This window comes from Rana temporaria, chromosome 7, assembly GCF_905171775.1.
Source record: "Rana temporaria chromosome 7, aRanTem1.1, whole genome shotgun sequence".
NCBI lineage: Eukaryota > Metazoa > Chordata > Amphibia > Anura > Ranidae > Rana > Rana temporaria.
Window position 1 is genome coordinate 47098838 of NC_053495.1, and position 27494 is coordinate 47126331.

The following is a 27494-nucleotide window of genomic DNA, read 5'->3' on the forward strand; positions in this document are numbered from 1 at the left end:
ACAAAGCACTTACCTAGAAATTTTCAGCGGTGTAACTTAAATCCGTCCTGCGCAAGGCGTGCCTAATCTTTTTTTTTTTTTTTTTTTTTTTTTTTTTGGAGACTTTACTGAACTGTGTGCAATAGAACTATTTCATTTTTGTTGCTTGAAGTCCCTTGTGTTGAGGTTTGAGACTTGTTTACATTCTTTGCATGCTGAGCTAACAGGGGTGACTTGGAAATTTCCCTTTGGTTGCTGTGCTTGCCTTGATTTCATCTCTTTGGCTGGAGTCCATTGCTGTCATCCTTTCTTTCTGGTTGGCAGTATCCTCTATCTGCCTTTGCCTCTTCAGCATGTGGTGCATGGTTCTGTGGTTTCTTGATCCTTTACTTGGCTGTAACTTTTGCTTTTTACTGCTGATTTTGGCTATCTTTGCTTGCCATCCTGTGTTGCACGTCTATAGCTCTTAGTGAATTGTACCAATCTCCTTAATGACTGCAGCATCCTCTCCAGGGAGGAAACTAACGAGGAAGACATCTTTGGTGAACCAGAAGACATAGGACTGATTGGGATACTCAGAGAATGGGGACAGCAAGTGAAGCCAGAAAAAATTGTTAGAGAAAAAGAAGAAGACAGGAAGGATACAGTATGGATGCCATATACTGAGCCATCTCCCGAAGAAACTTCTCTGATCGGTGACTTCCATGGTGTACAAGCACAAGAGAAAAAGGCAGAATGTGCTGATTTACCTGGTATTAAACATATAACAGCATCCATTGCTGACAGTTCGATTACTTCTTTTAATGCAAATGATACTCTAGATTATGGCAGTTGGAATCTAGGGGAACCCAATATTCAACTTGTAACTGGAACTCTACAGCAGATTTCAGCACCTTTACAGATCTTCTCTAGGAATGAAGAACCAGTGCAACCAGACACAATACCAAAGAACCTCAATATACTGTCTAAACAAGAAAAAGGAGAATCCATGGATAATATTACTGCTCAGACAGAACAGAAACAATTGTGCGGTTTTTATGACGCCAAGGATCTAAATACAGATGGTGCGAATATACAGACAGGTATTCAGGGCAACCTAATCCTGCCTTTAACAACCATTGGAAATTCAGACAGCAATAAAGAAAAACTTGGTACTACATGTAAACCTGAACCAGATAGCTTGGTCTATAGTGGAGTCGTCCCTATAGTTCAGGTGTTTGACCGAAGTCCAATAGTGTTAGAGCAAAGTTCAACTGACTGTAATCCTGTTACATCATTGCTTAATCAACAATATCAGACTGCAGGTGCAGGACTGTTGGCACAGATGGGTAAAAAAACATCTGATCACAGTTTTCCTGGCATACAATCAGAAGATTTTGATAGTGACACTAAGAAGTGTCCTAATGACCTGAACAACAAGGCTGATCAAACAGAGAAGAATTTAACTGAGAACATTCAATCTGAAATCAAAAATTATTCAAAAGAAGTTCCCAGAAAAGATAGTGTGGATTTTAGCAGCAAAAATGTAAAAGATGGTGGTGCTAATATGGAATTAAAGGTAGATGAATTAAAAGTCATTGTTAAAAATACAAATCCTTCTGATTTTTTGAGCCCAACAAGTGTCCAGTTTCCCAAAGGGCATGAAGGATCCAAATCTCCCAATGCAGGTAATGGTACCACAGCTACATTATATAATATTAACAGTGATCCAGGCCAACAGATTAGTATTGTACCTCCCATGGACTCGGTTAGTGACAAACACAGTATAATCCTTTTTTTTTTTTTTTTTTTTTTTTTTTTTTTTCTTTTCTTTTTTTTTTTTTTTTTTTTTTTTTTGCCACTTCAGACTTCACCACAGCAAGAGACTTGCTCATGATTTTATTCATAATTCCGTCTCTACATCTGGTTTAGCATCATTTGTGGTGTATTTCTTTTGCGAGTTTTTATACTTGTTATAATTTTTATTTTATTTATTTGTTTATTTTTATATTTTCCCCTTTTTTTTTTTTTTTTTTTTTTTCACCGTTTAGAACTCACTCTTTTATAGTAAGTACGGAATTTTTAAAAGATTATATCTGCGTGACAAAAAAGAAACAATACCCAGCACCCCATCTCCCCCCTCCCCAACTAAATCCCCCCTCCCCCCCTACCCACCCCCTCCCTGAACCATCCCACGACTCCACTATAAGAATTCATTCATTCTCTTAATTGAGAAATGTGTTCCATTCCTCTCTCAGGTTTTCTGCGAACCTCCAGGACTTTTTAAATTCCAACCAGGGCAACCATATCTCCTTTTCCCCTTCCTTATGTTTATAGCTCCCGTATTTTAATTTCTCTCTCCTATAAGTGTCCTCTACGGAGTCGATCCACTCCCACATTTGCGGACTTTTCGCATCTCTCCATTTAAGGGGAATCAATCGTTTTGCTGCGTTCAGCAAATGAGGGATCAGTGAACCCTTGTACTCCTTCTCTGGAATCTCCCCCCCATGAAAGAGAACTACCCATGGGTTATCTTCCACTTCTTTTTTTGTTATTACCTTTATCAGGGACAAGATTTTTTTCCAATAGGCTTTAATTTTCCGGCAGTCCCACCAAAGGTGTGCCATTGTTCCTCTTGACTCACAACCTCTCCAGCATTCCTCTGACTCTCCTCCTCTGAATTTTGCCATTTTATCTGGGGTGGCGTACCACCTCGTCAAGCATTTGTAGTTCATCTCGGCAGTTCTTATATCTACTGCCGAGGTGTGAGTCATTTTCAGGATTCTTCCTATGGTCGTTTTCCCCCTTGGGACCCCTAAGTCTGTTTCCCAATTTTGGATGAATTTTGGCGTGTCCAACTCTTCCGTTTTCTGCAAGTAATTATAGATTTTAGATATATTTCCTTTTGAGCTTTCGATGCTACACAATTGTTCCAATAAGGTGTAATCCTCTTGTGACCTCAAAGGGTGTGGTAGGCGCTTGACGAATGAGACTAACTGCAAGTATCTCCACTCGTCGAGCGCCCTAATTCCAATCCTATATTTAATATCGTGAAGTGTCCTAATTTTGCCGTCTAGTGTTATATCTTTTAACTGTGTTCTATTTGTGATCCAATTTCCCCCTACTTCTTTTGTCCCCGGAGTGAAATAATCATTTTCTTTTAAATCAATAAGGGGTGAGTTGAATTCTGTTTTTAATTGTTTGTGAAGTCTATCCCAGATCCTCCATGCATTGTGAGTAATTGTGTGTGTTGAGGAGTGTAAGAATCTGTGTTGTGGTGGATTCCAAATTAATCTCCCTAACTGTGCCCTCGCTAATGTGCATTCAATATTTATCCATCTTTTGTCCTGGGACTCTTTAGCCCATTCTATAACCCGTGAGAGAACCGAAGCGTTATAATACAATCTGATATCGGGTACAGCTAAGCCTCCCTTTTTCTTGGCCCGTTTTAGGATTTGAGCAGACACCCTGTGTTTTTTATTATTCCAAATATAGTTCATTATGAGGGAGTTAATTATTTTGATGTATGACGGTGGTAGGTAAATTGGGGCCATTTGAAACTTGTATAGGATTTTTGGGATGAGAACCATTTTTACCACATTTATCCTCCCGAACCACGAAATTGGTCTATTATATATGTTTTTAATTTCACTTTTTATTTCGTTGAGTAGGGGGATAAAATGTATTCTATATATTTTCTTGATGGTATTTGCCAGTTTTATTCCCAAGTATTTTATTTCTTTTTGCCATTTGAAATTATATTTCTTCCGCAGATATTGTTCTTCTTCTTTAAGAATGTTGATATTCAGGATCTCCGTCTTTTCTGTATTCATTTTGAAGTTTGACACCTCACCATATTGTTTTAGGGTAGCTATTAAGTTCGGGAGGGTGACTCTTGGGCTACTTATATAGAATAGAATGTCGTCTGCGAAGGCGGATAATTTGTGCTCATCTTCTCCAACTTCTATTCCATATATTTCTGGATTTTGTCGAACCATTGCAAGCAGGGGTTCCAATGATAAGACAAAAAGAAGGGGGGATAGGGGACAGCCCTGTCTGGTTCCATTTCTCATCTCAAAGGGTGCGGATAGAGATCCATTGATCTTGATCCTAGCACATGGATGGAAATAGAGCGTTTGGATCCATTTGATCATCCTTGGGCCTATTCCTATAAATTCTAGTGTTTGTATCAGGAACCCCCAGTCTACCCTGTCAAACGCTTTCTCAGCGTCTACTGACAGGAATAGACCGGGGGTCTCTCTTTCTTTAATCTGCTCCATGAGAAGAAGTGCCCTAACTCCATTGTCCTTTCCCTCCCTCCCAGGTGTGAAACCGACCTGGTCCGGGTGGACAATGGCAGTCATTACCCCCTTCATTCGTTCAGCCAGAATTTTTGCATACAGTTTGGTATCTGCATTCAGGAGTGAGATAGGTCGGAACCCTGAACAATTCGTATTGTCCTTTCCTTCTTTTTTAATGACAGTGATCGTAGCTGTTAATGCCTCACTACTCATCTCATAGTCTAGCCCCAACCCATTAAAATATTGACATAGTCTAGGGACTAGGATGGTGCTAAACCTTTGTATGTAGGCAGACGTGAAACCGTCTGGTCCAGGACTTTTCCCATTGGGAGTATTTTTTAGGACCTCCCTTATTTCCTGCTCAGTTATACTTTCCTCCATTCTTTCTATCTCATGCTCTTCTATCTTCGGTAGATTAGTTTGCTGTAATACTGCCCTGATCTTATCCTTTTTTTCAGCTGGGTCCCTGATCTTCTGTTGGACGTCGTATAGTTTTTCATAATAGCTTCTAAAGGATTCTGCTATTTTATTTGTCGCATATACTAAGTCCCCATTCCCATTCCTGATTTTTTCGATAAAATTCCTGGTTTTCTTTTTTCTTACCATTCTGGCCAAGTTTTTACTAGGTTTATTTCCCCAGACATATCTTTCTCTCTCTACCCTGTCTATGAAATTCTTGGTTTCTTGCTCGGCAAGGGCTTTGTATTCATCCCTTGTTATTGTTAACTTACGGAGTGTTTCCCTCTTTTGGCCCTGTAATTTATGTTCCTGTTCCAGCCTGTAAATCTCCTCTTTTAATGTTTTTAGTTTACTCATTCTTGTTTTATTTTTCTTTGCCCCCTCAGCAATAAAAATCCCTCTTATATACGCTTTGTGGGCGTCCCACAGGGTTGCTCCTGTGATTCCCTCCTTGTCATTCTCCTGAAAATACCATTCCAATTCTTTCTGTACTCTCTCGACCACATCCTCGTCTCTCAACAGACTTTCATCCAATCTCCATTCAGGAGGAATGCATTTTTGTATGGATGTGCTTATTTTCATGGTTATAGGGGCGTGGTCAGATAGCGTTAAGATCTCGCACCTTGCTTCGACCACCCTCTCCAAAAGTCTATGGTCTACGAGGATGTAGTCGATCCTCGAGTACGTCCCATGCACAGGGGAAAAAAACGTATAGTCTCGTGTCTTGGGGTTGAGAATTCGCCAGACATCCATCATTTGGTTTTGTATCATTTGTTTTTTCAGTAGCTTGAGGTGCTCACCGTTATTCCCCTGAGCATGGGACGTACTATCGAGGCTCGGGCACATGCAAAAGTTAAAGTCCCCCATTAACACCACATGTCCCTCTTCGAAATCTTTTAATTTTCTGAGAATTTTACTAATATATTTAGCCGAATTCACATTGGGTGCATACACATTTGCCAGAGTGTAGTCCTCCTCTCCTAGTTTTACTTTCAAGAACAAGAACCTCCCCTCCGGATCGTTCAATCTGTCAACCAATGTGCATCTAACTCCCCTTGCAAATCCTATGGCGACCCCCCGGGATCTCGATGAGACTGTGTCTCCATAATACCAGACGGGATAGTCAGATGAATACAACTTTATATTAGACTCTAAGGTAATATGGGTCTCTTGTAGGTAGACTATGTCTGCTTTATACTGCGTGATTTCGGCAAGAATTTTATGTCTCTTAATATGGGAGTTTAATCCTTTTACATTATATGATAAGAACTTAATATCTGTCATTTATCTCTCTTTTTTTTTTTTTTTTTTTTTTTTTTTTTTTTAGTTTGAGAAGAATTCCTGTGGAGTCGTTCAGATGGTCCCTCCCGTTTCCCTCCCTCCCTCCCTCTTTCCCCCCCTCCCTCCCTCTTTCCCCCCTCCCCCCCCCCGCCCTGGCCCATTATTGGCCTGGGAGCCACTCTTGAAAGACTCCTCGTCTTCCCCCTTGGCTCCTCGTTCGTGGTGGTGCTCCAGAGCACTCCATTGACTCCCCCCCTCCACACACCAACCGCCCCGTCCGGTTGCTCAAAATTTCAGACTTTCCAGAACCCAACTAATCCACCCAGTCCGGTAACTCAGGAGCTATTAAATCCATTTTAGAGCAGAATTCATTCAGTTCCTCCGGATACCTTAGTCGTGCTGTTTTACCCCCCTTTATGCCTATGAGGCATGCCGGGAAACCCCATTGATACTTTATATTTTGTGCCCGCATCAGCTCTAGGAGGGGTTTCAGGTGTCTTCTCCTTGCCAATGTTTCTATCGACAAGTCGGAGAATATTTGTAGCTCAGTCTCTCTATATTTCAAAGGGGGTTTCCCCCTGAGCCTTCCCCAGATTTCTGCTTTGTCGACGTAGTTCCTGAAACGTACCACAACATCCCTTGGGCCGTATCTTCCTGTCTGTTGGGGATTCCCCACTCGGTGCACTCTCTCGATCTTAAGGGGCTTCGATTCTGCTGATCTCTCTAGCAGGGGGTTAAAAATTGTGTTCATGATGACTCTGAGGTCTTCATCCTTTTCTTCTACTATGGCTCTGATTCTAAGGTTCTGTCGCCTGTTGCGATTCTCCTGGTCCTCTATCCTATATGCCGCCAGTCTTTGACTTTCGCTCAGGGCCTTTACTTTCTTTTTCAGGGAGTTTATTTCCTGGTCCTGTTCCTCTATTCTCCTTTCCGTCTCTTCCACTCTTTCGCGGAGCCCTCCAAGGTCTGTTCTAACCTTATTAATTTCTGTCCTTATGACATTTTCCATCCTCAGCAGCATTGCGTTCATCTCAGCCTTTGTGGGGGGTTGTGTGTCTTGTGTGTCTTGAGCTAGCTCTTCAAAAATATTATGGTCATGCTCGCTTTCTATTGTCGTTTCCCCTTTAGAACTCTCCGCACTGCTTGCGCCTTTTTTTATGTGGTTCTTCTTCTTTTCAGTTTTTTTTGCGAGTCCTGGGCTTTTCAGGCTCCCTTCTTGAGTCATGTATTGCTGAATAGAGCTATTCCCGGAATTATTCTTGGTTGGTTTTGTAGTGACTCCTCTCGTCGATCTATTCATTTTATTGGAGGGTCTGATTCTCTTCCCCAGTTTGGAATATATTTTTTTTTTTTTTTTTTTTGCGCTCTAAGGTTTATTTCTTATACTCAGCCTTACTTAGGTGACTACCCACGGGGATAACTATTCCTCTCTCACTATCTTTTCCCTTCCCTTTCCCCTCGCTCCTCTCCCTTCCACTCCCTCCTAGGAGGTCAAACCGCATAAATTGTCGTATATTCTGCTCTGCTCCAGTTAGGGTGTTTAACACACACGTGACAAAGTATACTGGTCTATCTGTGGGGGAGAAATAAGGAGCAAAGGGGAAAAGGGAGAAACTACAGGGTAATCAATCAATTTAAAAAAAGAAAGAAAAGGACCAGAAAGAAATCAGGGAGGAGACACCAGGGGAAGAGAAAACCCCGGGGCGGAGCTACCACCTGCGGCCTCTCCGTCCCGTTTCCCTGTTGAGTCCTATCTACTGCCCGTCTAAAACCCAGTTTAATTACTACTATGGTCTATCCAGCTGTAGCTTCCGGATTATCTCGTTATAGGGGTGATATCCGCAGTGTATTTTAGTGATTTATCCCCGGTATTTTCTCTAACCAATCTTCCTTTCACTGGGTGACCTGCCCGAGCAGGTGTTCAGGTGACGCGAAGCAGATGCAGAGGCTTATAGCTAAAACTTCCCTTTTCACTGCCACCCCATTCATGAGCACTAGGAATTTACTAGCATAGACCAGGCGCCTATATATCTTACTTCAGATAAATCCTGCAAAGTTGTGTATTTATGACCATCATTCACATGCATAGATTTCTGCTCTTCAAACCATTAATGCTTCGGTACCCGCATTGACATGATCACCTTCTCGTCTTAGCCCAGAGTCTCTTCCCTGGGCTATGCTCCACAGATGCCCTGAGGGATATTTATGTCAGTAACCACCTTGTACATGAGGGTTATACAGCTCCTCAAACTAATGAGGCTATGATAATAAATTACCACCCTTCCTCCTTGATCTCTGCCTTAGGTCACCATCCAAAGTTACTTCTCTGTGTTCAATTTCTTGGCATACATTTTATGAGTCATCCGACCCGGTGGGGGGGGGCGGGGGGGGACCCCGTGGGGGAGGAGGGGGATCGGGACGGCACCCGACCCTGCTCGGCTCAACTGAGCGTCTCACCCAACCTAGGGGTCCTCTCACGACCTGCTGCCACTGCTCCGCTTTTCCCTGCTGATCTCCTCCTTCGTCTGTGTCCTGGCAGTCTCTATAGCTCAGTGATGTGTCCGTCCGGACCCGCTGCGCTGGGAGACTGAAGACTTCCGTCACATCGGTCCGTCGGGAATCTGTTGAGTCCTGGGTCTTGGGTCCCGCAAGTGTGTCAGGTCGCGCTGAGCGGGTTTCCGACTCCAGTCTTCGGGATGTCAGCCTCTCACGCTGGTCTCCACCGGACCGTTGCTGGCTCCGTCGGACCCCCGCCACTCGCTACCTCCAGCCATGGAGCGCTCCGGCACCTCCCACCCTCACGCACGTCACGTCCTCATTACGTCCACCGTGGCGAGTCCCATTTAAATTAGGCGCGCTTCTGCGCCGGACGTACTGCGCATGCTCCCGACGTTATTTTCCCGACGTGCTTTGCGCGGATTTACGTTGCGCCGGGTTTTGAGAATCGCGCCGGGCGTTAAAAAAAAAAAAGAGTTGTGGCGGGAAAAAAAAAAAAATGACAGAGACGCGGGATAGAAGGGTATACTTTTACAAGGTGTAAACAGTTTACACTTTGTAAAAGCAGCCCTAATTTTGTGACGGCAAACTAATACTTACGGAGAAAAAACGAAGCGAAAAAGCTTTGTGGATCTCCGTAAGTGCTAATTTGCATACCCGACGCTGGATTTCGACGAGAAATGCCCCCAGCGGCGCCGCGGTACTGCATCCTAAGATCCGACAGTGTAAGTCCCTTACACATGTCGGATCTTCTGCCTATCTATGAGAAACTGATTCTGTGGATCAGTTCCATAGATAGAAACAGGGATACGACTGCGTATCAGTAGATACGCCGGCGTATCCCTTTTGTGGATCAGGCCCTAAGTTACCATGCATTGCATTGTGATTCAGCACAAGTGCTTTGGCTGGTGGATTTGGGGGGCCATTGAGAATGAATGCCAGTGCACTTGCTGGATCATGGCATGTTTTTATGTGTCGTATAAGTGTGAACATGGCCATATAGATGAAATTCCTTTACTTTGAGATTTTCTCAAACTTGTGTTTCTAGGACAAAAAGTGAAAGGAACTTTTCCAACTCACCCCTACACAAACCTACTCTACTCTACCTACTCTAATCTAAAACTTAAAAAACAAAAATTGGTTATTATGAGGTAACAATATAACTGTACAGGTTTGGGGCACCATTCTATGTCTTCTTTAACCACTTCAGCCCAGAAGATTTTACCCCCTTCCTGACAAGAGAACTTTTTACAATTTGGCACTGCGTCGTTTTAACTGACAATTGCACGTACAGTGTTGTGCCCAAACAAAATTTGCATAATTTTTTTCCCCACAAATAGAGCTTTTTTTTGGTGGTATTTGATCAACGCTGTGGTTTTTACGCTACAAACAAAAAAAAGAGCGACAATTTAGAAAAAAAAATATTTTTAACTTTTTGCTATAATACCCTCCAAAATGTTCTAGGCCAATATATATTCTTCTACATATTTTTGGTGAAAAAAAAATCTCAATAAGAGTATATTGATTGGTTTTCAAAAACGTTGTAGCATCTACAAACTATGGGTAAGATTTATGGCATTTTTATGACATTTTTATTATTTATTTATTTATTACTAGTAATGGTGGTGGTCTGCGATTTTTAGCAGTACTGCAACATTGTGACGGACAGATCGGACACTTTTGACACTTTTTTAGGGATCAGTGCCATAAAAATGCACTGATTACTGTGTAAATGTCACTGTCAGGGAAGGGGTTAACACTTATGGGGGCGATCAAGGGGTTAACTGTGTGTTCCCTCAGTGTGTTCTAGGATAGGAGACGTAGGAAAAATGATAATTTTCCTATTCCCTGACAGCACAGGGATTTGTGCGTCTTCACACACAAATCTCTGTGCTGGCACATGCGATCGCACGTGGCCGGCAGTGATCGTGCCTGCCGACCACGGGAATCGGGTTTCCAGCCGTACAGCGGGCACGCGCGCCCTCTGGTGGCCAAAAAAGATAAGGACGAACCCGCACATGGTTTCACCCAGGGGAGCCATTCTGCCTCAGTATATCTGCATGAGCCGGTCAGGAACCGGTTAAGCCTTTAGGCAACTGGTCAGCAAGCATGCAGATTGATAAAAGTAACATACAGATAACAGTGAGCATCATCTTCATCTATAACTGTGATGAAGGGCGATTACCATCTTTTCTATAACTGAGTGAGTGTAGTCTATTTTGCACTTGGGTTGGGACTGATGATGGCACTCAGGCCTCGTACACACGACCGAGTTTCTCGGCAAAAACCAGCAAGGAACTTGCTGGGGTTTTTTTTTTTGCCGAGGAAACCGGTCGTGTGTACATTTTTCGACGAGGAAACTGTCGAGGAACTCGTCGAGCGAAAAAGAGAGCATGTTCTCTTTTTCCTAGACGGGAATGGAGAAAATTGGCTCGCCGAGTTTCTCGAACAGCCTAACAAGGAACTTGACGAGCAAAACTATGTGTTTGACCCGTCGAGTTCCTCGGCCGTGTGTACGAGGCATCAGTAACATATTGATGACATATAGAGAACCAGTGCACTGTGAACAAAATTGTGCTCCTGTGTTGACATGTTCCGGTTGATTTACTAAAACTGGAGAGTGCAAAATCTGGTGCAGCTGTGCTTGGTAGCGAATTAGTGTCTAACTGCAATTTGTTCAGTTAAGCTTGGAAAAAAAAACCTGGAAGGTGATTGGGTTTTTTGCAGAGCTGATTTTGCACTCCCCAGTTTTGGCAAATCTATCCTGTTGTGTTTGGTGACAGCACCCTGTTGAGTTGACTGTGGAAAAGGCCAGGCAGGTATATGGGAAGAAGGGAGGTTATGCATGGCAGTATGTGGTGGCCTGACAAAACTCAGCAATAAATAAAAATGGCGCAACTATCTACAACTTTCTACAAAATGATTAGTTTATGAACTGCTGCTGGCAGACAAAGACTGTGATGGTTGAAGCAGACGCACAAACACTAATGGACAGACCCTGGGTATATTTTCAGGTGAAATAAGCTTGCAGTCCAGGTACATAAAATTATATCTTAGGCCTCGTACACACGACCGAGTTTCTCGGCAAAAACCAGCAAGAAACTTGCTGGGTTTTATTTTTGCAGAGGAAACCGGTCGTGTGTACATTTTTCGACGAGGAAACTGTCGAGGAACTCGTCGAGCCAAAAAGAGAGCATGTTCTCTTTTTCCTCGACGGGAATGGAGAAAATTGGCTCGCCGAGTTCCTCGACAGCCTAACAAGGAACTCGACGAGCAAAACGATGTGTTTCGCCCGTTGAGTTCCTCGGCCGTGTGTACGAGGCTTAAGACTTCAATCAATAGTAATATGAACTGAAAAAATGCAATACAAACTTGAGAACAATGAAGTACATGTTAATGTTAGAATGCAATCTTTATATAATGTATAGTGACTGCTATAATTTTGTTCATAGAGGGGTGTTTTATAGATCAAATAACATTGAATGATTACTATAATTTGGTTGCAATTCAATCATTTATTTTACATTTGCAGGAAGCGATCGGTTCTACGACAACATTGAAGATATGATTGGTCATCGTCCTTTTGTTTTAATTAAATGGTGTTGGATGTTCTTCACTCCTGGAATTTGTGCTGTAAGATTACAATTTTTTTAAACGCTAAACCATCCCATTTTTAAATTTTTAACATAAATAAATGAATTCTTGAAATAATTTTCCAGTATTGGGGAACCCTTGCTAATAATTATTATATCTATAGCTCAATAAAAAATAGCGTAATAGTCAGAAGGAAAAATGCTCCTTACATTTGTGGGTAGCAGGACGAATCCCTTCATACAGATAGCCAAAAAGATCATTGGTGTCAGTGGTTACTTATCTGAGAGGAAGAAATTGCTGATTGATCAAGTAACCCCTAGCAACCTATTGAGGTTGTATATAGGAAAAAAACAAAACAAAAGGAGCTGGTGTTTATGAATAGTAATGATAACTGAGAAACAAAAGTAATAATCTACCTGTAAATTTGTATACCCTGAGCCCAGTAATGTTACTAAAGGCTTACAGTTTTAGTATGAAAACATGATACCCTGTAGCACTACATCTACAAACATCTATGCAGGTTCCAGTAATTAAAATTTAACCAATAACAACATAATCATATAATCTATTGATTTATGTTCAAACAAGTGGCCATGCCCCCCACCTATAACTGGTCTACCAAATACAAGGAATTGATGGGGCCTGTAGCTTATGCATGTATTTGCAAATGTGTGTAGACTAAGGCTGGGTTCACACCTATGCAAATTGGATGCGAGTTTCCCTGCATCCAATTCGCATGACAGGGGACTGTGACAGCTCACAATGGAGCTTGTTCACTCTTCTCTGGGGCCTTTGCCGTTTCAGGTCTGAATTCAGGGCCTGATTCATCATTGAAATGGAGAACAGGGACGCACTGGACCCCTGCTGTCAGACGCATCAGAATCAAGTGTGAACCCAGCCTAAACCTCTGTTCTTAATGCATATTGTTAGACAAGTCAATTTGGTTGGTCGCCGTCTCCTTGTATTTATTAAGTTACCGTATTTATCGGGGTATACCGCGCGCCGGCATATAACGCGCACCCCAAGTTTAGAAAGGTAAAAAGGAAAAAAAAGAAAACTTACATTTTTGCCCTGCGTCCATGCGCGGGGTCTGTCCAGCCTTGTGGGTGTCCGTCTGTGGCTTCCTTGCATGGGGTCCGTCTGCGGCTTTGGAGGTGTCCGTCTGCGGCATCCCGCGTGTCCGTCTGCGGCTTTGGAGGTGTCCGTCTGCGGCCTCCATCCAGGTGTCCGTCTCCGTCCATCGTGTCCAGTGTTCGTTTTTGTATTTGGTTCAAGCCGAGAGGAGCCGGATTTCCTGTGTGTTCGGCTCCTCTCGGCTTGTCTTGGCTTCTCTCGGCTCCTCGCGTGTGGCTGCGGGCTGAGCCGAGCATGGCCGAGCCTAGCCGAGTGCGCAGTACACTCGGCTTGGCTCGGCTCTAGGCTGCGGCGGGCGGAGGCGAGCGTGGCCAAGCCTAGCCGAGTGTGCAGTACACTCGGCTTGGCTTGGCTCTAGGCTAGCGGCTCAGAGACAGCGGGGATCGGCGTATATATCACGGTATGTTGTTCTGAGTGAATCTAATATTTATATATTTATTATATTTAAAAAAATATATATAACATGCAAAAATAATTTCAGTGCAGAAAATGTTCAATTGATGCAGAAGGTGGCTGCCTCTGACAAAGTCAACTGCTAAAAAATGCTCTGTGAGGAACTGGGATTCTGTGACATCATCACGTACTTGGGGACCAGGGAGTAGTTCAGTTTTACTATACAAGTTTGAATGTTTTTATTCCTAAGTGCTGGGTAATAGCTCCTAATGTTGTAAGTGCATGCACATTCTCTTTTTATGGGGTTTTAAAAAATACAGATTTCCACAATAAGCCTTTCTGTCACTTCTTCCCCCTATAGATCTGAGATTAAAGCACCACACCAGGAATTAATTGTTAAGGTGTTTATTTATTCCAGTATGATTTAAGATAAAGAATGGAGCCAACATTAGGGCTCCATTCATTAGGGCTTAAGATATATGTATACTGGACAAAACATCAGATGCAAATCAAACAGTATTATGACAGGATGAGTGTAAAGTCTGTCAGCAGCTACTTATAGTAATTTGCCCGGATTCACAAAGAACTTACGCCGACGTAGAACAAGATACGCCGACGTAAGTGCAAATGTGCGCCGTCGTATCTGTGCGCCGGACCCACAAACTAAGATGTGAGTAAAAATAGGCTTAATCCAGCCAACGCAACTTGCCTACGCCGGCGTAGCATGGGCGTACATTTAGGCTGGACGCATGTGGCGCTCCCATTGATTTGCCATTCAAATATGCAAATGAGGGAAATACGGCAATTCACAAACGTATGTGCGCCCAACGCAGGCTACGCGATGTGCGCCTAAGTTGTACGTCCGGCGTAAAGTTAAGCCCCATAAAGGGGGTGTAACCCAGCAGCAGACATGCAAAGGCCTGCACCAGGGAACTCAAGCTGGCGTATTTTATGTTGTTTACGTTGGACGTGTGTCTGGCTGGGCGTAGGTTATGTTCACACCGTAGGTAGTGATCCGGCGTAGTTTAGGCAGTTGTTTCGACGTGGTTGTGAGCATGCGCAGAGGGATGAGTCCACGTCCCGGCGCATGCGCAGTTCGTGATACGTATCTGTCTGGCGCTCGGCCCATCATTTGCATGGGGTCACGCCTCATTTGCATGGCTCACGCCCACTTCCACCTACGCCAGCGTACGCCTTCGAAACGCAGCGCAGTTTTGGGAGCACTGGCTTTGTGAATTCCATGCTTGCCTTTCTGCGCTGCGTCGGCGTAGCGTACATTATTTGCGCTACGGTGGCGTAATGTGCGCCCGCTCTCTGTGAATCTGGGCCATAGTGTTTATATAATTCTGCAGACTCCTCATGGTGTGTGCTATGTGTCTTTAAGAAGAAGGAGGAAGAGGATGCATTAGCAGCATTATAAAAAATGGCTGCTATGCACCCTTGTGGAGAAGGAAAACAACTCATTAGTAGCAGTATAAAAGAAGGTGACTGCTCCGCACCCTTGAGGAGAAGGAGGAAAAGAAAAAAGACAAAAAGGAATCTTTCTATCAAAGAAAAGGCAGGGGGTGGGGGCATTGGAGAAAATAGAATAGGAGGCAGAGGTGGTGGAAGAGGACAAAGATGAGACAGAGGTGAAAGAGAAGGAAGAGTAATTGAGCACATTAGTAATGTTCATCACCTACTACCTCCATGCACAACACCTCTTCCTCTCCTTGAATGACTGACATTCTTTTTTTTTTTTTTAAATGCCTCTTTATTTGGGGACAGGTAGGCAGCTAATGGCCATAGGTTTTAATTAGGGTTGTCCCGATACCGATACTAGTATCGGTATCGGGACCGATACCGAGTATTTGCGCTAGTACTTGTACTCGTGCAAATACTCCTGATGCCTGATAGAATACTTTTTTTTTTTTTCGAGTGCGGGTGAAGAAGGGGGTGGAGAGGGGGTGGAGTGCGGGTGGAGAGGGGGCGGAGAGCGGAGCAGAGCAGTCCTTGTATGGGGGAGAGGAGAGCTGCTGCCGCCTTAGACAAAGCAAAGTCAAATCCCCCCCCCTCCCCCCGCCGCTGCCGACATCTAGTTACTATGCACTGGGGGAACACCAACAGCTGTCATTTGCATTTGAATAGCTGTGTGTTTCCCCGTCGCCACATCATGTATAGCCCCTCCCCCTTGCCCGGGCACTTTGATACGACGGGTGACCTGTCTAGACCTAGCGCCCCCCCCCCGTTTTACTTGCTGGAGCCACAAATTTCCATGGGCACGATCCCACGTCACTCTGATAAATAGATCTGTTATGTTTTAGAAACAGGTAAAGTTGAATTTAAAAAAGTTCTATATTTGTATGACAGGAAATAAAATGCCAGCTGAAGAATTGATGTTATTTGATGTTCAACAAATTTCTCTTTCTTCTTCCTTTTCTTTTCATTGAATAAAAAGAGGTCAATAAGATCTAAAGTGAATGGCAGCAGCTCTGCATAAGGAATCAGTGTTATTTTTTTAATTTTGATTTTATTTTTATAGTATTTACATATTTTGTATTTATTTATTTTTTTCCTTGTAAGTCCACCCTTGACAAAGTGAGGCAATCACAGACAGGGACAGCAGTGTAAAATTGGCCAGCAACAGAATAATTTTTAAAAGCAATATTAGGCTTAAATTTAGTACAGATACAGCACAGGCATGGAGTGTTAGGCCTCGTACACACGACCGAGGAACTCGTCGGAAAAGACACATCGTTTTCCTCGACGAGTTCCTTGTTAGGCTTGTCGAGGAACTCGACAAGCTTGCTTTGCGTACACACTGTCAAGACAAAATCTCCTCGTTCTCAAACGCGGTGACGTACAACACATACAATGGCAGGGGAAGTTCGATTCCACTGGCACAACTCTTGGGGTTGGTTTTGCTAATCTCATGTGTTTGCGTGTTAAGTAAAAGTTTGTTAAGAGACAATTTGCACTTTTCAGTCTGTTACAGCTTGAAAAATGTGTTATCTCCATTACAAATGCTACTTTTACTCCCGTCTCATACTTTATTTTGAGCAAGCGTGGGTTTCTTAGCATACACACATTCGAGTTTCATGTCAAAAACCAGCCCGACGAGGAACACGACGAGGAAATTGAGACTCCCGTCGAGGAAAAAGAGAACTTGTTCTCTTTTTTTCTCGTCATGTTCCTCGACAGTTTCCTCGATGAAAAACATACACACAACCGTTTTCCTCTGCAAAAAAGCTCTCACACCAAGTTTCTTGATGGATTCTGTTGAGTTACTCGGTTGTGTGTATGAGGCCTTACTACATTTCTACCATAGGCCTGTTTATTCAGCAGTAATGTGGACTTTACTTTACTAATTTTTACTGAGCTCACATGTATATGTGGCATCAAGGAGGTGGGCCTTCTTCAAATCCTTCAAATATGCCATAATATATAATACTGTATTTATCGGCATATAACACGCACAAGCGTATAACACACGCCTTAATTTTAAGAGGGAATTTTCTGGAAAAAATATATCATTTTAACACTTCTGAGCGGTTGGCTTGGGGTGAATTTTCAGTTTCACTGTTTGTTTCACTTTACTGATAAATAGATCTGTTATGTTTTAGAAACAGGTAAAGTTGAATTAAAAAAAGTTCTATATTTGTATGACAGGAAATAAAATCCCAGCTGAAGAATTGATGTTATTTGATGTTCAACAAAAAGTGGTAACCCCAAGCCACACTCGGGATTGCATCGCAGGATCCATGTACAGAGTACTTACCTTGTCTCCTAGATCCTGCGGTGTCTCCCCGCTGTGTCTGCGAGCCGCCGTGTCCCAGCCCGATTCACAGTGCTGAGCTCCGTTCCCTGCGAGCGTTGCGACGCACGGGGACGGAGCTTGGCGCTAAATTCAAAAAGTTAAAAACACATTACACATACAGTACACTGTAATCTTGCATCCCTAGTGGTTTGTCCAGTGCCCTGCATGTAGTTTTATATTATAAATATTGTTCTTTCTGCCTGGAAATTGGAGATTGTCCATAGCAACCAAAGAGTGTCCATTTACATAAAAAACAGAGATAATAAATTAGAATCACTTAACAAACAGGATTTTAAAGCCTGCTTCCTAAATTTGAAGGCACTGTTGGAAAGGAAGTATGTTTTTGCTGTAATTTTGTGTCTCTTGACTTTGAAATAGCTTGGGAAAGCATAGGTAGAAGAGAAAGCATATGAGGCATGGAGGAACCCAGTGAATATTAACAGAAGGTAAAATGCCACAAAAGATGTTTGGAGCAAACCACCAGAAGATAATAAGTTTCCCTACTGAGCATATCAGTTGAAATTTGAATGTTGAGGATTGATTTGCCCACCTCTGGTTCTAAAATAGTCCTTAACTATTCAGTAACAGTTCTGATACTGAAGCTGATAAATATTTATTGGTCCTGATTGGTGGTGTGATGTTATTGGCATAACAGGACTCTGCATTACCCTATAAAAAAAACAATACCATTCATGTATTTGCTATTTAGTTTCAATTTACCACAGCAGGTTAGAATCTGCAATTGAAAGATTTTGGTAAATGAGATTGTATGTACGTACTGTATAAATGTTATGTTTTTTTTTTGTTAATGCAGTTAATTTTAATTTTATTTTAGAGCATATTCGTATTCTTCTTGGTGAAGTACAAGCCTCTGAAGTACAATAATGTATATACATACCCACCATGGGGTTATGGAATAGGCTGGATGATGGCCCTTTCATCAATGGTGTGCATTCCATTGTGGATCATCGTAAAGGTGTGGAGGACTGAAGGAACTTTATCTGAGGTAAGATAATACCAATTACAGGACATCTGCATTCTTCCTTGCATACATTAATATAAAAAATCTTGCAATGTAAATTAAACAAAATGTTATTTTTAAAAAAATCTACAATTTCAGTGCCAACTCACTAGTTGTTTCATTACTTCACAACAGTTTTACTCATTGGAGTTCTCCCAGGATAGTTTCCAGCTCTGGCTTTCTGGTGCTGTTTTCACTTTTACTTTTATCTTATTTGGGGTTAAACTTAAAACAAGTTTTTCCAGTTAACTTACCCAATGTCCTGATAGGATGTAATACGCAGAAAATAAACAGCTACACTACATAATTATCCTGAACCATAGCCAACTCTCTGTTTTTATTTTTTAAGGTCTATAAGGTGTAGGTTATACCTCTGTTATACAGGATATAGCCTACCCTTGGGACATGTTGGCTTTTAAAATAAGTATGCCTAACAAAGCAGTTAAGTGTAATGAGGTATATGTCACCTCCTGGATCGTTGGCTGTTCTTTACAATTTACACATTTATTCATACTGGGAAGTAGGGATGAGCTTCATATTTGAGTCGAACTCATGTTCGACTCGAACATCGTATGTTCGATCGTTCGTCGAATTACGAACGTTTTGGGCCGTTCGCACCAACTTGGAGTTGCGTTTCACGGTCCATAATTCACTGCGGCATCGCAGTGCATTGCTGGCTGATGATTGGCCAAGCATGCACTATGACCCGCATGCTTGGCCAATCACAGCGCGCAAAAAACGGAGAGCCATAATTGGCCAAAGCCAGGGTGGCTTTGGCCAATTATGGCTATGGGGGTTTAGTACACGCCCCACACTATAAAAGGCTGCCTGCAGGTCAGCCTTGTGTAGTGTGTTGCGGTGGTTAAACGAGAGAAGAGAGAGAGAGAGAGAAGGTGTCATTTTTAGTAGGTAGATAGAGCAGGCAGGCAGGCAGGCAGGCTAGTCAGTTAAAGTTACAGTGTGTAGAGGATATATATGCATCCCAGGTGTTGTATATATATTTATACACTGTATCGTTTAGCTAGATCAGCTCTTCCTAATTTACTGGCAGGCAGGTGATTGTGCTAGCTGCAGTATTCTCACGTGGTGTGTTGCCTGTGTCCTCTGCAGTGTGCACCATAAAGCTACGTGGTGTGTGTACTGCCTTTGTCCTCTGTAGTTTGCACCTAAAGCTACTTGGTGTGTACTGCCCGTGTCCTCTGCAGTTTGCACCTAAAGCTACGTGGTGTGTACTGCCCGTGTCCTCTGCAGTTTGCACCTAAAGCTAGGTAGTGTGTGTGTACTGCATTTGTCCTCTGTAGTTTTCACCTAAAGCTACTTGGTGTGTACTGCCCGTGTCCTCTGCAGTGTGCACCTAAAACTATGTGGTGTGTGTACTGCCTGTGTCCTCTGCAGTGTGCACCTAAAGCTACGCGGTGTGTACTGCCTGTGTCCTCTGCAGTGTGCACCTAAAGCTATGTGGTGTGTGTACTGCCCGTGTCCTCTGCAGTGTGCACCTAAAGCTACGTGGTGTGTACTGCCCGTGTCCTCTGCAGTGTGCACCTAAAGCTATGTGGTGTGTGTACTGTCTGTGTCTGTGCTATTTTTTTCAATGATTTTCATCCACATTGCAGGGACAGTTCTAAACACGTGCCACTTCACAGGCATACTATAGACACCCAGCAGGTACAATATTTAAAGGAATTTTTCATTTTTTTTTTTTAAGCATCATTAAAATCACGGCTCCAGAAAAAACGAGCAATTTTAAAACTTTTTTTCCATTGATACATGTTCCCTGGGGCAAGACCCAGGTTCTCAAAGATGTTTTCACAGGCATACTATAGACACTCAGCAGGTACGATATTTAACCACTTAAGACCCGGACCTTTATGCAGGTAAAGGTCCTGGCCAGTTTTTGTGATTCGGCACTGTGTCGCTTTAACTGACAATTGCGCGGTCGTGCGATGTGGCTCCCAAACAAAATTGGCGTCCTTTTTTTCCCACAAATAGAGCTTTCCTTTGGTGGTATTTGATCACCTCTGCGGTTTTTATTTTTTGCGCTATAAACAAAAATATAGTGACAATTTTGAAAAAATTCTATATTTTTTACTTTTTGCTATAAAAAATATATCCCCAAAAAGATATAAAATAACTTTTTTTTCCTCAGATTAGGCCGATACATATTTTTCTACCTATTTTTGGTAAAAAAATCGCAATAAACGTTTATCGATTGGTTTGCGCAAAATTTGTAGCGTTTACAAAATAGGACATAGTTTTATTGCATTTTTATACATTTTTTTTACTACTAATGGCGGACACATCGGACAATTTTGACACATTTTTGGGACCATTGTCATTTTCACAGCAAAAAATGCTATAAAAATGCATTGTTTACTGTGAAAATTACAATTGCAGTTTGGGAGTTAACCACTAGGGGTTATGTGTGACCTCATATGTTTTTCTAACTGTAGGGGGACGGGGCTGGACGTGTGACGTCATTGATCGTGTTTCCCTATATTAGGGAACACACGATCAATGAAGCTGCCACTGTGAAGAACAGAGAAGCTGTGTTTACACGATCGGGTCCGCGGGTCCTTCAGCCGCGGTCACGGAGCTTCGGCTGGGCACTTAGGACGTACAGGTACGTGCTTGTGCCCAGCCGTGCCATTCTGCCGACGTATATCTGCAGGAGGCGGTCCTTAAGTGGTTAAAGGAATTTTTCATTTATTTGTTTTATTTAAGCATCATTAAAATCACTGCTCCAGAAAAAACAACCGTTTTTAAAACTTTTTTTCCATTGATACATGTTCCCTGGGGCAAGACCCGGGTTCTCAAAGACATTTTATGACAATAACTTGCATATTAGGCTTTAAAATAAGCACTTTTGAATTCAAACGTTCGAGTCTCATAGACGTCAATGAGGTTCTAAATGTTCGCGCGAATGGTCGGTTCATTCGAAAGGTTCTGGTGCGAACCGTACGGGGGGGTGTTCGGCTCATCCCTACTGGGAAGCAAAGCAAAAGCATTCCATTATAATGCTTCATGTACACATAGCCTACTTTGACCACTGCCTGCGGTAAAACACAAAATGCGGTAAAATCGCAATTTTACTGTGATTTTGCCGCATTTTGCATCTGGTGGTCAACACGTTCCTATCCTTTTTTGTCCGCAAGTCTTCGATGTTTAGGAAAGGGAGTTTAAACCTCCCATAACCAAAGCAGTGCCTTATATCTGTTAAAAGCCTATGTGTACATTGACACATAGGCTATCATGGAGTTGAGTTTAGGAGCTTTGGTGAAAAAAATGCCAAAAGTTCCTAAAGGCCTCGTACACACGACCGTTTTCCTCGACAAAATCCATCAAGAAACTTGGTGGCAGAGCTTTTTTGCCGAGGAAAACTGTTGTGTGTATGTTTTTCGACGAGAAAAAAAGAGAACAAGATCTCTATTTTCTTTTCGGGAGTCTCAATTTCCTCGTCGTGTTTCTCGTCGGGCTGGTTTAAGACGAGAAACACGTTTGTCTGTATGCTTAGAAACCCGCGCATGCTCAGAATAAAGTATGAGACGGGAGTGCACCTTCAGTAAAAGTAGCGTTTGTAATAGAGATAGCACATTCGTTACGCTGTAACAGACTGAAAAGCGCGAATCGTCTCTCACCAAACCTTTACTTAACACGCAGTAACATGAGATTAGTAAAAGCAACCCCAAGGGTGGTGCCAGTGGAATCAAACTTCCCCTTTATAGTGCCATCGTACGTGTTGTACGTCACCCGTTTGAGACCGACGAGATTTTGTCTTGACAGTGTGTACGCAAAGAAAGCTTAACAAGATTCTCGACAAGCCTGACAAGGAACTCATGAGGAAAACAATGTTTCTTTTACGAGTTTCTCGGACGTGTGTACGAGGCCTAAGGCCAAACACATCGAGTTCCTCGTCGAGTTCAGTGTGGAAGCCGCCGAGGAGCTCGGCGGGCCGACTTTCCTCATTGAACAACGAGGAAATAGAGAACATGTTCTCTTTTCGGCCCGACGAGTTCCTCGTCGGCTTCCTCACTGAAAAGTGTACACACCACCGGGTTTCTCGGCAGAATCCAGCTCTGATCAAGTTTCTGGCTGAATTCTGCCAAGAAACTCGGTCGTGTGTACGGAGCCTAAGAGTTGCAGCTCTTTTACTGCATGTCCAACTATTCTTTTCCTTGTATATTATATATTTGTATTCTGCAAATAGATTAACAGAATACAAGCTTTTCTGTTAATGAAGAAAGGAGGAGCAGAGAAATGATAGTGTGGCTTTTGTGTAAGGAGCCGCAAGTGTCCTGCCAAAGCACCAGAGGTATAGTGAAAGCTGTACTGCCCAGCATGAATAAAAAATTTATATTCTAAAGAACATCCAGTGGTCAAGGAGGTGGCATACACTTCATTACACTTAAAATGATTGTAAAGTCAGAAGGTTTTTTATCTTAATGCATTCAATGCATTAAGATAAAAAGCCTTCTGTGTGCAGCAGCCCCCCTCAGCCCCTCTAATACTTACCTGAGCCTATCTCTATCCAGCGATGTCCATAAGTGCTCAGCCATCCCGGGACTCTCCCTCATGATTGGCTGAGACACAACAGTGGTGCCATTGGTTCCCGCTGCTGTCAATCAAAGTCAGTCAGCCAGTGAGAAGAGAAAGGGAGAGAGCCCGAGTCATGACTGGGAGCTGTCGCTTAGCTCGGGTGCCCCCATGGCAAGCTGCTTGCTGTGGGGGCAGTCACAAGGAGGGAGGGGCCAGGAGAGCCGAAGAGGGACCTGAGAAGAGGAGGACCTGAGCTTCTCTGTGCAAAACAACATAAACATATTTTTCTTACATTATTTAACCACTTTCACCCCTTTTCAGCTTTTTAGCAAAGTTTCATTTTGAATGATAACTGCATGGTTATGCAACACTGTACCAATATGAATTTTGTATATTTTTTCACAGAAATAGAGCTTTTGATTGGTGGTAGTTAATCACCACTGGGTTTTAAATTTTTTTGCAAAATAAGACTTTTTCAGTACTTTAAAATAAAAAATGTTTAAATAGTTAAAATAAAAAAGCAGCTCTGACTATCCAGCAATGATCCTCACAATCATTTCTTTCCTCCACTGGATGTTCCCAGTCTTCTGGGTGACATCCAGTGTCATTCATCCAAGAAGACTGAGGAGGATATAATGTGGGAGCAGGCTGTCATGAAGCTTGCGAACATGGTACACAGCACTCTCAGGCCTCGTACACACGGACGGACTGTCCGCTGAAAACGGTCCGCCGGACCGTTTTCAGCGGACATGTCCACCCGGAGATTTCTGTCTGATGGTTGTACACACCATCAGACAGAAATCCGCGCATAAACAATACGCGGTGACGTGGCCGCGCCGTCACCGAGACAATGACGTGGCGACGTGGGCGGCCCTGGAAGTTCAAAGCTTCCACACATGCGTCGAATCACTTCGACGCATGCAAGGGATGGCGGCCGATCGGACATGTCCGGTGAGTCTGTACAGACGACCGAACATGTCCGACGGACATGGTTCCAGCGGACATGTTTCTTAGCATGCTAAGAAACATTTGTCCGCTTTAAACTGTCCGATCCGCACTACACACGCCCTACACACGACCGAACATGTCTGCTGAAACTGGTCCGTCGGACCAGTTTCAGCAGACATGTTCGGTCGTGTGTACGGGGCCTCAGTGTAATATGACAAAGAGTGGTGCAGACGTCATCACATAAGTGCATCTCACTGCATCAATGAGGAAAACTGGGAGAAAATCCAAGGAAGAGGATCCTGTGCTTTACATGGCCAGCCAGAATACTTGAAAAAGGTAAGTATATAAGTATAACAAAACTAGCGAGGAGGCAGGGGATGGGGAGAGCACTGAGGGGCAGGGAGGGTGAACCCGGAGGTTGACAGGGTGTTTAATGCCACTCTTACAAAATAGAATACACGTTAATATTTAAAATGCCTTACGAGCTTGCTCTTTTCATTGCTTTATAACCAGAGAAGTACATTTATTAGCTTGACTTGCCTTTTTTTATTTGTGTACAATTACTATTTTTTTTTTTGCAGAGATTCAAAAAGTTGATAATACCCAGCCCAGACTTGAAAATGAGAGGGAAACTTGGAGCTGCTGCCTGTACAAATGCCATCAGCGACTGTGACGCCAGGCTTACAGGTGATGGAACCATATCGGCCATTACAGAAAAAGAAACTCACTTCTAAAAGGATATTTTATTTTCTGGCTGTTTTGTAAAATAAGAATATGAAAAGGATGAAATATTATTTACACAAAGACTTATAGAGGCTCACTTGTTTCACACAGATTTTAACATGTTTAATTTCAAAGTGCACATTGTATACTGTTCAAAGTGATTTTTAATTATTATAGAAGTGACTGATTACAAAAAAAAAACAGTATTGTATGTTCTTTTAGTGCCAAGTTTATGTAATATTGTGATACTGGTCAATGTTTTATATAGAGCTTTAGACACATGTATAGTGTGTTGTAAAATTTTTATACTTGGATTTTATGAAGCATGGTGTTTGTATAGAAACTTCTTCTAATCTACTGTACACAAAGTTGACCATTCCAGTTTTTAATGCATGCCTGTAAAAAAAGCCTCTTTTCATATTTTCCAAGTTCTATACCAATATCCTTTTATAACACCAATCCTCTGAATGCCAGTGTATGTCCTAAACCATCACTGTGGTTTTGGTTTGTCCAAGGTAAAATAAAAATAAAAAAATGTGCTACTTATTGCTAATTTATAACTAAGTATATACCCATAATGTCTTACCCTTTTATATTGTTGATTCTGAACATTCTCTACAGTGGCAAATAGCAGAGTCAAAATGATCATTGACATAAACAAAATATTCCGTCTTTCTTGAATCTTGAAGTATCTATTGCACCTATGGATTGTTTCAGATTTTGTTTATTGCCATAGTTAAAGACAGACGGAGACCTTGGAATGCAGCTGTGCAAAATAAATGCTTGATAAATGCTTGATCTTTACTGCCTCTCCAATTCTGTGAGCACAGCTATTCATGTAGTTCTTTTCAAGCAAAATATAATCTTTGAATCTTTATTTTGGGCTTATGCATTAAAAGCCTACACAAGGATAAGGCCTCGTACACACGACCAAGTTTCTCGGCAAAAACCAGCAAGAAACTTGCTGGGAGATATTTTTTTGCCGAGGAAACCCGTTGTGTGTACATTCGACGAGCCAAAAAGAGAGCATGTTCTCTATTTCCTTGACGGGAATGGAGAAAATTGGCTTGTCGAGTTCCTCGACAGCCTAACAAGGAACTCGACGAGGAAAACGATGTGTTTCGCCCGTCGAGTTCCTCGGTCGTGTGTACGAGGCTTCAGAGAAGAAGAAAGGAATTTTATTGTATTTACAGAGTAGATTACAGCAACAAAGTAAAGGTGGTGTTGGTTGTAATGTAAGAATACCTCTAAATACACTTATAACTTTTTTTGTTATTGTAATGATATTATGAACTTTTATTGCTTTACTTAAAACTTTTAAATCTTTTTTTTTTTTTTTTAAGTAATAAGTAATATATAATATAATATTATACAGTTTCTAGCCCAATAGAAGAAGAATAATCTTGAAGAATGAAAGGGATAAGTAAGTTGCAGTGTTTTCAGACATGACCCTATTTGTGGAGAAGTGGTTTGCTGGATAAGATATCTTGCAACCTCTCATGTTCACACAGAAGGTTGCATCAGCAAACTCAGAAATCAGCAAACTCCTACATGACCATTCAGTGGTGTACTGATTAACACAAGCTGTTATGGTAATTTTTAGTGAACACTTGACATGTGCATTCGTTTTCGTCCGAATTCATTTCCGTCCGAATTTCAGGTATTTTCGTTATCGTTTTAACAAACGAAAACCAACACACAGAATACGAAAACCGAAAGATCCAACGTATACAAATGCTTTATTTTCGTTGTGCCTAACCTTAACTCTATTAGTTCAAGATTATTCTACATAGAGAGAAAAGTTTCGACATTATAGAGAGAAAAGATCGCTGCTGGATGGGGGAAGTAAAATAAAAATAATGATTATGATGAATGTTATTGGCTGATTGTTATCAAAGAGGAGGAGCAGTAAAATAGTTAGAACTATCTTGACAATTCAACATGAACGACGAACATTCGAAAAAGCATCGCAAAACATACAAACGTTGAATCTGTCATTGAAGGCTTATGGTGTCTGTTTATAGTTCTAAGAAGATTCGACGGAGCAGCTAAACTGTACGACGATGCAATCATACATTTCCGGTCAAATGCTCAGCCCATAGGCTATAGAAAAATTCTAATGTTGGTTGACTAGTAATAATAATTAATAAATATAATTATTACTAGTGTCATACAACATTAGAATTCTACTATAGCTTGTAGGCGGAACATTCGACCGGAAAAGTATGATTGCAGCGTCGTACAGTTTCGCTGCTCCATCGAATCTTCTTTGAACTTTCGACAGACACCATAAGCCTTCAATGACAGATTCAATATCAATTTGTTTGGATTTTCAGACGAATGCAATTTCCAACGAAAAACAAAATAAATAAAAACGAATTTCAGGAGTAACTAAATAAATTTATTTTTCGGACGAAAACGAAATTCCGAAACAAAATATTTAAGGCCCCATACACACGACCAAACATGTATGCTGAAACTGGTCCGTGGACCAGTTTCAGCATACATGTTCGGTCGTGTGTAGGCGCGAGCGGGCAGAATTCCAGCAAACATTTGCCCGCCGGGCCTTTTCCCAGCGTGCAAATATTCCTGGACTTGTTTTAAAACCGTCCGCTGGAATCCTGCCCGCTCGGACATGTATGGTCGTCTGTATAGACCTACCGTACATGTCCGAGCGCCCGCCGTCCCTCGCATGCGTCGAATGACTTTGACGCATGCGTGGAAACATTTAAAAGGCAGGCCCGCCCACGTCGCCGCGTCATCGCCGTGGCGACGGCGCGGCGACGGCGCGGACACGCCCCGCGTATTGTTTACGCGCGGACTTCTGTACGATGGTTAGTACAGCCATCGTACAGAA

General features: G+C 42.4%; 1 protein-coding gene across 1 annotated transcript in view; it reads left to right on the forward strand.

Annotated features, from left to right (window-relative positions):
• The window catches only part of SLC6A11 (solute carrier family 6 member 11), a 237013-nt gene extending 211578 nt beyond the window's left edge, over window positions 1–25435 (forward strand). Inside the window, exons 13-15 of the mRNA XM_040359316.1 lie at window positions 12028–12128; window positions 18248–18418; window positions 24496–25435. Coding sequence (XP_040215250.1) covers window positions 12028–12128; window positions 18248–18418; window positions 24496–24648 — 425 coding nt within the window. The 3' untranslated portion in view covers window positions 24649–25435. The remainder of the gene's footprint in view (window positions 1–12027; window positions 12129–18247; window positions 18419–24495) is intronic.
• Window positions 25436–27494: the final 2059 nt, after the last annotated feature.